The 12540-nt window shown below is 43.9% G+C and overlaps 1 protein-coding gene across 11 annotated transcripts in view; it reads right to left on the reverse strand.

The window, feature by feature from the left end:
* Positions 1–1041: 1041 nt before the first annotated feature.
* Positions 1042–12540, reverse strand: part of WDFY3 (WD repeat and FYVE domain containing 3) — a 154081-nt gene continuing 142582 nt past the window's right edge. For all 11 annotated transcript variants that reach the window (XM_058420815.1, XM_040065491.2, XM_040065490.2 and 8 more), the window contains 10 exons: positions 12106–12253; positions 11167–11321; positions 10725–10883; positions 9211–9390; positions 7998–8180; positions 7330–7426; positions 6014–6343; positions 5708–5819; positions 5205–5402; positions 1042–4695 (listed from right to left, as the gene is read on the reverse strand). In XM_058420815.1, the coding sequence (XP_058276798.1) occupies positions 4575–4695; positions 5205–5402; positions 5708–5819; positions 6014–6343; positions 7330–7426; positions 7998–8180; positions 9211–9390; positions 10725–10883; positions 11167–11321; positions 12106–12253 (1683 nt within the window). In that variant the 3' untranslated portion in view covers positions 1042–4574. The remainder of the gene's footprint in view (positions 4696–5204; positions 5403–5707; positions 5820–6013; positions 6344–7329; positions 7427–7997; positions 8181–9210; positions 9391–10724; positions 10884–11166; positions 11322–12105; positions 12254–12540) is intronic.

Genomic DNA, 12540 nt, shown 5'->3' on the forward strand with positions numbered 1-12540 from the left:
CGAAGGACGAGGAGGCCGCAGCGAATGGGCCGCTAATTTGGTTTTACCTGCTAAATGGAACGCCTGTCCCCGGGCAGCACTTCCCGGCAGGAACTGTGGTGGAGGCCAGAGCCGGGGCACTCGCAAGGAGCTGCCCTGTCACTCAAGCGCCTCGTTTCACTGCAAAACCGGCTGCCGGCCCCGCCGATGCCTGCTGGGATGTTCCAGGGCTGGGACTGCACTTTCCCGGTCAAAAGGTCCATCAGGACTGTGGGCTCCACCACTTCCCAATGCTTGTTCCTGGCACCTCCGCTCTCCACCATGCCTGGAAAATGAGCCTGAAATAACTGCATAGAGTAAACGACCCACAGAGAGCAGCCTGGAGCTGCTGGTAGTAGGAAATCTCTCCCAAAAAAGAGTGGGAGGAGATGCCAGAGCCCTCAGCCCAGGGCTGGCACAGGTACCTGGTTCAGAGTGCCGCTCCATCCATGACCTGCTCCCTGGCAGCAGCAGGACACTCAGGCTGTGGCTGTCAAGTACTCCACAAATAGCACAGTAACTCCCCCAAAACTGTTAAAGAGAGAGCGTTTTTTTTTCAGTGTATGGAAAGATTTAAAACGTGGAAATGGCCGAGTGTGAAATACCTAAACCCGTAAAAAGTGGACATCACCATCCTATAGACCCAAGACATGGTTAAGCAAGGCCATGGAAATGGCTTCTGCAACTCCCTCCTTTTCCACTGCCCTTAACCAACACGACTTACACAATTCTTTTCTGTCTGCTTTCGCTACATTGGCAGAGCCTGTTCTTCTACACGCTGTCAGAGTCTGCTGAATTCACAGTCTACAATTTAAACCAAAAAAGAACAAACTCGTGCACACCATTTCATGCTGCACCGTCGTGGACGGCCATACCCGCATTCAGAAAGCAAAACTGTGACAAGTAATAGAAACTTACCCCTCACGATGACACAGAAAAATGTTACTCATTAGTTACCACTCCCGAGTTAAAAACATTTATTCAACTGCAAATGTTGCGTCTTTCCAACAAATGCAAAACAGCTTTTTGGTGGTAAATAGCAGGTATTTATTTGAAATGAAAAAAAAAAAAATTACTTCAGTACCTGAACTATTGCATTTAATCATGTATTGTTGTAACTGTGTTACTCTACCTTTTTGCATTGGAGACAAATATACAATGAACATTCAGATATCACAGATTGCACACTAGATAGTAAATCGTCAGGCCTTTTACGTAACCACCAAAAAACAGATATTGGATTCTGCAATATAGTACAAAATTCCACACTCCAGTCTTAGCCAGTTATCTTCAATTTACTCCTGATGCTGTACAAATAAATGGCCATTTAACTAGGGCTTACAAGTTAATAACAGGACAAAAAAAATATACATTGCACTGACACAAAAAGTCAGCTGTGTTAATAGTCATGCAACAAGTAACCAAACTTGCTGAAATTAAAAATACTTTCTAAAAACAGTTTTAACTGCATAAGTATTTTATACACAGTTCATTTACCGAAACAAAAGGAGTCTTTAAATGATACAAAGCAAATATAAGTTTCTACCAATTTTATACATAAGAAAGTGCAAAATAACTTATCTAAAGTGTTTTGCTATTGAACTGATGAATGTTGGCCGGAGGCAGCCAACCCCCTCTCAAAAGCATGACATTACAGTTGCACACTACATACGAATGTTAGGAGTACATGGATAAGTTTACTACGAAGAACGAGGCAGGAGAAGACGCGTGAGGTACTTGCAGAGAATACGGTCTACTAATGTCAGTGTACATGAGTATATTTTTGCTCAACGGATTTTTACATGGAAAACAAAGCAAGTATTTGCATTAGAAGCTCGAATGAAATGGGAAAAAAACCCCACTCCCACGTGAACACCACAGTTGCCCACAGCACCAGCTGCCAGAGGAAATACGAGCAGGTGTGTGTTTGTCCCCCTCCGCCTCCAACAAGCAAAAACGTGGTTTTTTTGGGAACAGAATTAAGTCAGAGGGCTGTGGTGGTTTGCTTGCAAAATGTAAACCGGGCCTAGGCTGCACACTGCAGAATCTGCAGGAATAGGGATCGCTTTCGTGCGCTGCCAACGCCGCAGGCGCGGAACAACACCCGTACGGCGCGTCTGCGGCTGACAGCCCCGTCCTCGGGACCCCGCAGCAGGACCCTGTCCTGCTCCAGTGCTGGATCACAGCAGTGCTGTTGCCATAGCCTGGCTTTCGTTAGGGTGTAACCACGTGGCTGTACGCGCTGCAGTCCACAGAAAGGAAGGCTTCCTTAAATTTGGGGGTGATTTGGAAATCTGGAGGCAACGGGAGGAAAACTGTGGACTCAAAGGCATTTCAAGAGTTGTTAAAACAGCCTTTTCTTCAAACAGAAAACATTAAGGCCACTAGCCTGTCTTCTGAACTATGCTGGTTTTGCATCGTTTTGGGAAGGGTGAAGGCAACGTTAGAGAGGACAGCTGAACACAGAATTCCAGTGCTCTGCACATGCTTACCGAGGACCTCTTCCTGTTTTTAGGGTCAAATCTGCCAGGTAGCCAGCAGCCAGTGTGGCTACTTGACCGTCACTCTTTGGATCCAAAATTTGGGTCAGCTAAGCTCAACAAACCTGCATTTACTCAACAGTGTGCAAGGGCTCTAGAGAAGCCTTTCTGTTCATTTGGGGACCTAGTATACATACTAAAACAGGAATATATCTCATTTTACAGACCAGCACATACATAATAAACAAACAAGTATCAAAATACATATTTAACCTTCAGTGCATAAACATGTGATACCAGGGTAAATAGTAAGTGGTCAGAATTAACAAATTATTCACCACTAAAAGCTCAAATCAAGAGAAGACAGGGGTGCTCCCCACAGTGCCAGGGACCCTCTGGAGGGAGCTCACCCCAACACAGAGGGCCTGGTGTTTTTGATGGTGCAATTCCAACAACAGTGCTGGTTTTAAGGATTTGCCATCCCAGGGCCAGAACCCGCCCAAGTTATTCCAAGTGAAGGATAATCTCATCCCTTTGAGTGACAACGTTCACTCAAGTACTGTCAGTGCCACCTGTCTTCTGTTGGTCTGGGTCATCATATCCTTACCTCTATTTAGAAGAATCCATTGTGAATATACCTAGCTCTAGATCAGTTTGTCACCCATTTACAAAATATATACATGTATGTTAAAAAACAGAACCAAACCGACCACCAGCCTGCCTGCTGCCCTCCCTCTCCCCCAAACAAAAACCCACTGGCAAGACCTCATGCAGAAATTAAGTCCATGGGCCTATCCCAATGCACGTGCTCCAATCCCAGCGGTTATCAGTGTCTCTACTTCACCCCAAATGTAGTGCAAAATAAATGACAGAGTAGTAAAAAAATACTGCAATTAAATTCATATCGAAACTTAAAAACCATCATGGAAATCTACTGCTGTCCTCAAGCTGATGGCATGTGCTGAAAGACAAAGAGAGCTCCGAGGAGCATTTCTGACATGACCAAGATCACCCTGCTCTAGAGCAATGCCTGTTGTTCCAGAAAGTTTTTTTTTGCAGAGAAGCTACGGGACAACAGAGGTTAAATTTTATGCACAAGGAACTAATTCTGTACCTATCTGCAAAAGCCAACTGCTATTGACTAAAAGAAGGTAAAAGCTGGTTCTTGCACTGCATGAATCAGCTGCTAATGAACAGTAAGTAATTAAAACTGCAGCTCTGACATATGTATAAAAGAGGCCTTATTAAATATGAACAACACTGAGGTGGTAAATAGTTTGGTATAAAATGCAACACAAGTGTACAATTTAGTTCCTGGTTATCTTACAGCTAGAATAAAATACTCCAAGTTCCTATTCTCAAAAATGTTTTCTTTTGAAAAAATCCATGTAATTCTATGAATAGCCTCACTTAAATTAAGATACTGTGGGCAACTGAAAGAACAAACATGCACAGACTGGATTTTTAACAGAAATACACATAATGCCGTCGAGGAAGTTTTCTGGTTTTGTTTTTGTGTCTTTTTTTTTTTTTTTTTTAAACATTCGTATTTAAATTGATAGATGAGATAAAGATGCCACACAAAGTACAGTGGTTAATCTGAAGTCCCATGTAACAGGCAGTTAAGTTCATATTTAGATAAAAAGGCCGTTATACCTATTTACAATATACACAGTTGCTTGCGAAGAAGGCAGATTTACAACTATCTTCTAAAAAGCCTTGCCCTCCCCTCCCCCCAGTTAAGATGACTAACTCTACAAAAACAAGACAAGAAGGGGTGTTTAGGATAAGTGAGGATTTTCTCGACAGCCACGTCAGCACGGGCTTAGGGGCTGCCAGTTCTGTTGGATTTGTGGTTATTCACCATGTCTTCCTGGGCCTTGCTCTTCTCCTTATGCCGTTCACCTCCTCGTCTGCCTTCTGCCAACACAAACCAACGCAATGATCCCTTTTTACTCTTAGTGCTTAGAACGCGGTGTAAACCTAAGTGTAAACAGACAATATTCCGACTCCTCCCGACGCTCTCCCTGGTTCCTGGAGTGACAGCGGGGCTGGAGGAGGTTTGCCAGGCCCCCATCAATTTCTGGGCCCCTCCTCTGAGCCCCGCTCGTGCTGCAGGTTGTAGAAGCAGTTCTGGCACACCCTGACCGGTGATGAAATCTTCAGCCGTTTGATTTCTGACTGAAACCGGCTGCACCTGTGGAGAAAAAGAACAACCAGCACTGAACACAGGTCCTCTCCATTCCTACCCATTTTCTACTGAGCTGTGGGAATTATCATCGTGACTTCAAACAACAGAAAGTTGTCCTAGCTTAGCTTGACATGGAGATGCAATGCAGTGTGGCAGAAGCAGAATTTAACTCAAATGATCACCACAGAGCCAGTGCAATGAGACTGTGTGACAGCTTAAAAACAGGCGTTGCCACCAATTTAGACTCAGACAGATAAAACTGGAAGTATCATCTCTGACCCAGTGGATCAGAGAGGGGACTTGCACTTCGGTTTGCGACTAAGGGGAGATCACACACATCCTCTATCTCATACCATTTGTCTGCCTGCTAGTGGCTCCTAAATCAGCATCCTCACGGTCCTGCACGCAGTTTAAGCAGCCTCAACCTCTCACCGGAGTTCTGTGGTATTTCACAGCTCTACCCCACCTAAAATCCTGTATGGAAAAGAGCCCAAAGGAGGCTGTTGGCCGCTTACTTCTGGCAGAAGAGCTGTCCGCAGTTCCTGCAGTGGTGCCGCCTCTCTGTGAGCGAGAAGCGCACGGTGCAGCCCGAGCAGCTGTCGCCGCCCTCGTCCTTCACCCAGTGGTCGGCCGCGGACCGGCCCGGCTGATCGCTCACTGACCAGCTGAACACCCTGCCCCGGCCGTCCCCGATCAGGATCCTGCTGTGATCCCTGCAAGGAAAAGCACAAGCATTCCTGCAACAACTCTGGCACAGCCATTTGTGCCATTGTGCGTGCCAGAGAATGTAAAACGGTGGTAACTAACGCCCCAATTACCCTGCTCTAACTGAGAAATGGAGCTGCAGCGCCCCGTGTAACACAGCACAGCTGAAGAGGCCTCCCTCTCTTCAATGTTTTTATCCCTTGAAGAAGGCTGCCCCAAGCAGAAACACCACAAAACAGCAGAATGAGCAATGGTACTGCTGCTGCTGACAACACCCAGAAACGTTTGAAGTCCTCACGTGCGAGCCACTCACTTGGAGATGCCGAGTGCGGTGATTTCTGCTGGGTGTGCGTTGTCCTTGCGATCAAATGCCGTGTGCATAGTTAGTTTGCTTCTGAACACCAGCTGACGCTCCCATCTGTACCCTGCAAAGGAGTGGGAAGTGGGAGGGGATAAAGCAAATTTGCTCATCCTCATTTTTGTTCCCTCCTCCCCCGACATACTTGTAACTGCAACTTTGTAGTAAGAACAAAATCTCCCTCAGAGATTCAAGTTCTTCTCTTTTTCTCTAACATCTCACTCAGGAATAACGCTGAGGGCTGTGCACGGTTTCTTTTACCTGGCTTGAGCTTGCTGTAGTGCCGTGCCTCAGCATAGTTGGGGTGGGGGTGGTTAACCTGAGCATGGGGATGCATTTTTGCTTGTCCCTCCGAATAATTCACAAAGATAAATCCATCTTTCTCATCCAAGCTGAGCTGGTCTGACCAACGCCTGGAGTCATCGGAGCCGCTGTCTGCTGACCATGCCGCTGCTGCTCTGGCTGACGAGGACCGAGGCCTGTGGCTGGTGCTGCTTGGTTGGCTCTGGCTCTCCTGCACTTTTGTGTCCTGGCCTATGCACGGATCGTCTGCCTCGGAGTCGCTGCTGTCCTCTTCGTGGGCTTCCTGCCCTGGATTGGCACAACAGGGGACAAGGCGCTGTTAGTGAGCCTGGTCACCGCCTGAGCTTTTTCCTTATTCTGCTGCGGCACCAACACTGCTGTGAGAGGGACACTGCATGCAGGCATCTCAGAGCCTTTTCAGAGCTTCAGCTCCTGCCAGCAAACACACCATTCATATTTTTTTGCACTTTTTTATGTTGCCAGAGTACGACGCTCCTTAGCTGAAGCTATTTCCTACAATAGTCCCTTTGAGGAAGGCTATGATAGGCAAAAGGAGCAAAAACTTCAGAAACACTCAAGTTAGCAAAACTTTTCAGGAAAACTTCCACCAGTAAGCACAGTCAGCTATGCTGAAACTCTGATTGAAAAATATGACACAGACTTGCTAATAACAGGACTTGTTAATACAAAAAAGCAACTGCCGAAGACATTTATACAACAAGTGACACTGAAAATAACCAAAAGCTGTATTTATATACTAATTACTAATGAGTATCATGAGATTCAGAATAGATCTTCAATATGAAGAGGGCAAGAGGAGGACGAGATGGCTAAAAGACACAATCATAAAGCACTGACTACAATCTCCCAAAGCAGAAAGGGATATCATTGCTTGTCTTGTTTAAGCTGTTCCATCAGTAGATTTAGCTCAGCTCTGATGCTATAATTCCATTTTACACTAAAAAATATCTAGCTTTTGGACAATCCATTGAGTGTGCCAACAGCAGAAACAAACAGAGAAAAGTTCCACCTTCACAGAAAAAGCTACAACGGGCAACATTTTTTTCCTACTTGGAGCGATATGAAACTACCTTAAACAAGGTGGTGAGCACAGAACTGAGCTGCTCTGTTCATTGTGCCCACTGGATGGCTACTGCCTTTTGAGATACAATCTCTATCATTCCATTCTGCATTGTATAACCACAGGACTTCACCTACATACAGCAAAGATCAGATACAACAGGGAAATAGCAAACACGTGTCAGGAGACATACCTATTTGTGCTTCCTGACAGTCCTCTTGCATTTCCAGCATCTCCACAGGCTCTGGAGCTGGTGTTTCTGGCACTTGCAAAAACTCCATCCGCCAGAACTGGAGGGACAGGGGATAAGCAGAGTGGCACTTACTGAACTCTTGGCTTTTTCCTGAGCTATTTGTAGAGTTAAAATGGCTTAGCAGAACTGTGTATTTGCACTGGCAGCATGCAAGGCAGGTCACACCTCCATACTAAACCCTGGTTTGGAGGACTAGAAACCGTAAGAGGACATCTGTGTCCATGCCTGAATGCACTCCACACTGACCAGCAGCCTCTGGTTAAGGCTGCACACAAAAATAATGAAAATCGGGTTAGACTTGTCATGATCAGAAATTACACAGTTTCTCTTTTCTTTCTAGGCAGCAAAGTAAATTGTCTCAAGGCGTGTGAAACTAAAATGGTGAACCAAAACGACAGTCTCCAGGCATGAAAGCTGGTGACCAAAACAGAGCAGGAAGGAAAATGTACACTCTGGTGACTATTGCTGGTTACCACACCCCAATGGGGGCATCAAAAAGAAGAAAGAACTGTCCAGGTCAAACTCCCCAAGCACACAATGACTTCTCTAAACACTACCACCACCAAGGCATGAACTTTATTTCCCAGGCAGCGATTCCTGGTACTCACCCGGACAACGCCGTCGGAATGCCCCGTTACGATGACGTTCTGGGTGTCCCACTCATTCATCTCCGACACAAAACAACACATTATTTGCTGGCTTCGGCCAGTGAAGGTGTTCACGCTTGCAGTAGGGCTGCCATTAATGCTCCACACGTGGATGTAAGTGCCAGCACATGATACAATGTCCCCCTGCAAAGACAAATAACGCCTCTAGATTTCAATACAAGGTTGCAGGTATTTTTCAGCAAAAAAAATAAGTCAAATTCATTTATAAGCCAAGTTGCAAGGCTGGCACTTTTCAGGAAGCTCTATTCAAGGAGGAATCTGGCCAGCTGAAGAAACCTTTAGGATTATATGCATAATTTAAAAAAAAAAAAAAACCTCTACCTAGAAAACCACACTTAACAGCAACCTATTTGTTCTATTTACAGCAGAGAATGACTTGACCAATTCCTCCACTTTTCATAGCATAACAATCCAACAGCCAGTTTTTAGTACTTTCAGTTTCCAAAGACAGCACACGTTGACTCCACTGTTTTTCACAAATATGTCCCACCTTAAATTTTATTTGCTTCCGTATTGGGAACTGTTCAAACTAGTGCAGAGGGAAACAGGAGCTGCAGTGCTACAACCAGACCACCAGCAGCTAATAAACAGTGCCGTTGCTACTCCCTGCTTGCCTTACAGCTCTTTCTTGCCCTGATTTCAACCACTGCATCTGCTCCAGCTGCAACAGGGTCCATCCAACCCTGATGGCCATGCATGAAACTGGATAAATGGTAACTCACAGGATCACAAGGGCAGAAGCTTTTAGGATACATCTGTTTCCACTACAACTGGCACTGCATTTTGACCCAAGGTATTCACTGTTTCCTTTGAATTCAGCTTAAGACAAGAGAAGCCAAACAAGGTCATGTATGAAAAGTTCTTCTTAGCTTGTGTGGCAGCTCACTTGGAATGTCACACTAACTATACTGCTTCCAGCACTGGTAATAACCTCTTCTGAGCTCAAGCCACTCTGCATGGAATGCACCCACGTACAGTTCTGGATAAATGACCAATTATTCCCTAAACCAGTTGTTAATCAGTCTTCAGATGAGCTATACAAGCTCTGCCAAATTAACAGGACAGCCTACTGTTTACTTTTCCTTTGGTTTAATGATCTCCAACTCTTGCTACTGTTCCCACTGCAGCCTGGTGGACGGAGTTTGGCTCTCACCGTTAATTCATTTATACAGAGTGCTGAAATTGGAGCCCTGTGCCCTCGGAGCTGTGTCAGGAAGGAGAGCTTATTCAGATCCCAGATGATGCAGGTGCGATCCCGGGACCCACTCACAATTATGTGGTATGCCAGCGACGCCGTCAAGCAGGTGACAGTGTCAGTGTGACCCAGCAGTGCCTGCAAAACACAGTCAGGAGCAAAAATGGAAATCAGCAGAGAGCACAAAAATTCCACATCAAACCCTCTCACCTGAAAGACTTAGACAATGTAACCAGAACATCCTATGAGAAGATGCAGCCACCTTGTAAGTCTTCAGTTGATAACTATTTCCATAACTGACAATGGTAATAGTAATATCTTTCTCCATTTAAAAAGAACTCTAACAAAACAAAATTTCAAGGGTCTAATGTTACAGATCCTTCCACTGAAGAAAACTCCATCCTGCCTCAGTGGCCTGTTTACAAGGTCAGAGAGTGTTCCAGGCTGCACCTGAAATTACATTCTGAAAATAGAAGTTAATGACTCCTGTAGTAACTACTGATGACCAAGAGAAGACAAAAGAGACAAGAAAGAGTTGTAACCAAAAAGGCAAAGTCAATTGGAAGGAGGAGAAAAATATGAGCATCTACCTCATATTAGGCCCTACATTTTAGGCTTAATCCAACTATTGGGAAAAGAGCCTGAAATACAGTCAGATTACTGCATCTTACACAGTTAAAATGAACTCAGTTAAAATAAAACTTGCTGAATACAAACACGCTGCCCCAAAATTCAGAATAGTGTTTTATCTCGTACAGTTTTTAAGTAAAACACTTTAGAAAAATAGCTTTGGTCAGCTGACTACTGCACAAGGAAAGTTATTAAATAATTATCCAAATTTCTTTTCATAAATTTGAGGAAAAGACTTCCTCTAAAAAAAGAATCCTGCTATTAAGATGCTAATGGAGAGTAACACAACCTGTAACAATGATACACAGCTGCTAGGATATTTTGAATGAGTTGTGGTTGGGTATTTTTGGTTACTTTTGATGCGTTTGGTTTTTTTAGTAAACTCACAAAATTTACTCTGCACTTAGCTGCAGCTAACTTTAAAGCATGGGTGCTTGCTTTAGATTAAAAAGTGCTGTAATTAAAGTATTTTTTTTTTTTTAAGAGGATAATTAACCTTTAAGGCAGCCTCCTTCCACTGTCCCTCCTGACCCAGTTCTTAGATGGGGTATCACACATAACACTACAAAACAGATCATTTCACAAAACTCACTGGTTGATAATTTTGTTAATCACTACTAAATTCCCTTTCACTCCAGAAAGCTCCATGTGATCCACTATTCTTAAGAACAATGCAATTTTAAAAATGCAATTTGCCCACTTTCAATGCAGCTTGCTATCTCAACTACTCCATTCTCAGAGATCTGCTGGACTCATGGTTTCAAAGATGAGCAACACTCACTACACAATTACTTTGACCTATAACATCAATTTCCATGAAAGGCAGTTCTATTGTATTTTACCTGTTTTAGTGTGAGGGCTTTAGCTTTTTCTTTGGAGACACCCATTTCCCACACACACACTGCTGTGCTTGTTCCTCCAGTGATAACTAGTTTGGGGTTGGGGCAAATGGCACACAGGATCTGACCCCATTCTGACAAGCATTCATAAACAATCACGGCCTAAAAATGCAGAAAACAAAGAATTACTTGCAGGACTAGTACTTTGTAGGATAAAAAATAAAAACCTGGCTGCCACCTTGCACTCATTAAGTCACTAAGACCCGGTAAAAAACTATCATGAATTAATGTTATTCTGCCAGCATTCTGATGAAGACCCTCAAGAGGGAGCAATAAAACTGATGCAGCAGGGGATTATTTCATTCACACGTGAAATAAATGCCCATTGTTAGGTTATTTTTCACTACTGAGTACCCATTGCTGGAACAAATTTCAGATTACAAACCTTGTCTGACTCGTAGGTACCCAGTCTGCAGCTGAGATCTGCATAACCCCAGGCAAACGTTTTATTCCAGGTGGGTGGGATGAGCACCTTGTTCTGTTCTACTGCCAGAATGCCTTTATCAGTACACACAATCTGCCCCACAGGCTCCTTGAGCTCTGAAAGAGAAGATGGGGTTATGTCTATTGCTGGGAGAGACAAAGACTATCAGATCCCTTTAAGTACCTGCTGCCCTGCCAAAGCAAGGTCTCTGTAGTGGCTATTTATACATTCTTTGCTTCAGCTGCAGCGATGGCAACTTTTGCTCCATTCCTAACAAATGCAGAGCCAAATATAGATTAGTGCTTTCTAATTTCCTGATTCAGAGAGAACAGAATGTTCTTCTCTCTTTACAGCAAGGAACCACAGATTCCTTTACTCAGCTAGGAAAGAAATCCCTGTATAGCATTTACCTGTCTTGCAGACAATTCAGTTTTGTTCAGTCCAATGTCAGATGTGAAGTCAAAAAACCACTTTCTTTTCTCTCAGTGCAGCTACCAACACCACACTTTCCCTGACAACATTCCTTAGTATTTCTTAGCACTGTGATAAATAATCCTTTCGCTGTGAAAATCACAAAAATAGAGGCTATCACAGGCTCAGAAACAATGTACTCTGAATGCTGTTTGTTAAATTCAAACCTATAAAGAGGTGCTTGGGCTCCATTTTATCCCTCCATTTAAAAAATACCACCTTAAACTGGTGCAGCTATGGTGTTTTCCAAGTTCCTTTCAGATAGCTAAGAACAATCTTACAGCATTAGGATATTTTGAATTTGTCTCCCTCATGAAACTACAGGCAGTAAGAATATCAGAAGTAAGAAAAGATGGAAAAGTACTATCTTGCTGAAACTGAATGCTTGGGCAAAGAAACAGCAATAACTACTGTGGGTTTAAAGTTTACCTTTCACTGGAGCAAGAGATGGCCTCAGGTTGTCCAAATGATGGAAGAAGATCTTGTCAGCTGTGGAACCAGGGAGCACAGAGGTCCCCACAGCCTCTCCATTCACACGGCTCCTAACACGCTTTGGTGGGTGGGGTTTTTTGAAGAGCTGAAATCCATCAAGAAACTAATGATCATCAAAAAATTACAGGTTTCCAAAGGCACAAGCTTAAAAAGATCGTATAAATACATCCAATATACCTTCTAAAAATTCTGCAGGTAAGCAGATGTTACTTTACTGCTCTCACTATTCAGTAATAACTCATGGTGAACATTTCAAAAAACCTTCAACAAACAATATGAAAACCAAAAAGGAGTGAAGTTGCTCTGCCCAATCAGGCTGTGGCATCTTGGTACCCTCACAGAGTCCATGAGAGCACACTTCCAAACCAACTC

Source organism: Hirundo rustica, chromosome 5 (assembly GCF_015227805.2).
Source record: "Hirundo rustica isolate bHirRus1 chromosome 5, bHirRus1.pri.v3, whole genome shotgun sequence".
Classification (NCBI taxonomy): domain Eukaryota; kingdom Metazoa; phylum Chordata; class Aves; order Passeriformes; family Hirundinidae; genus Hirundo; species Hirundo rustica.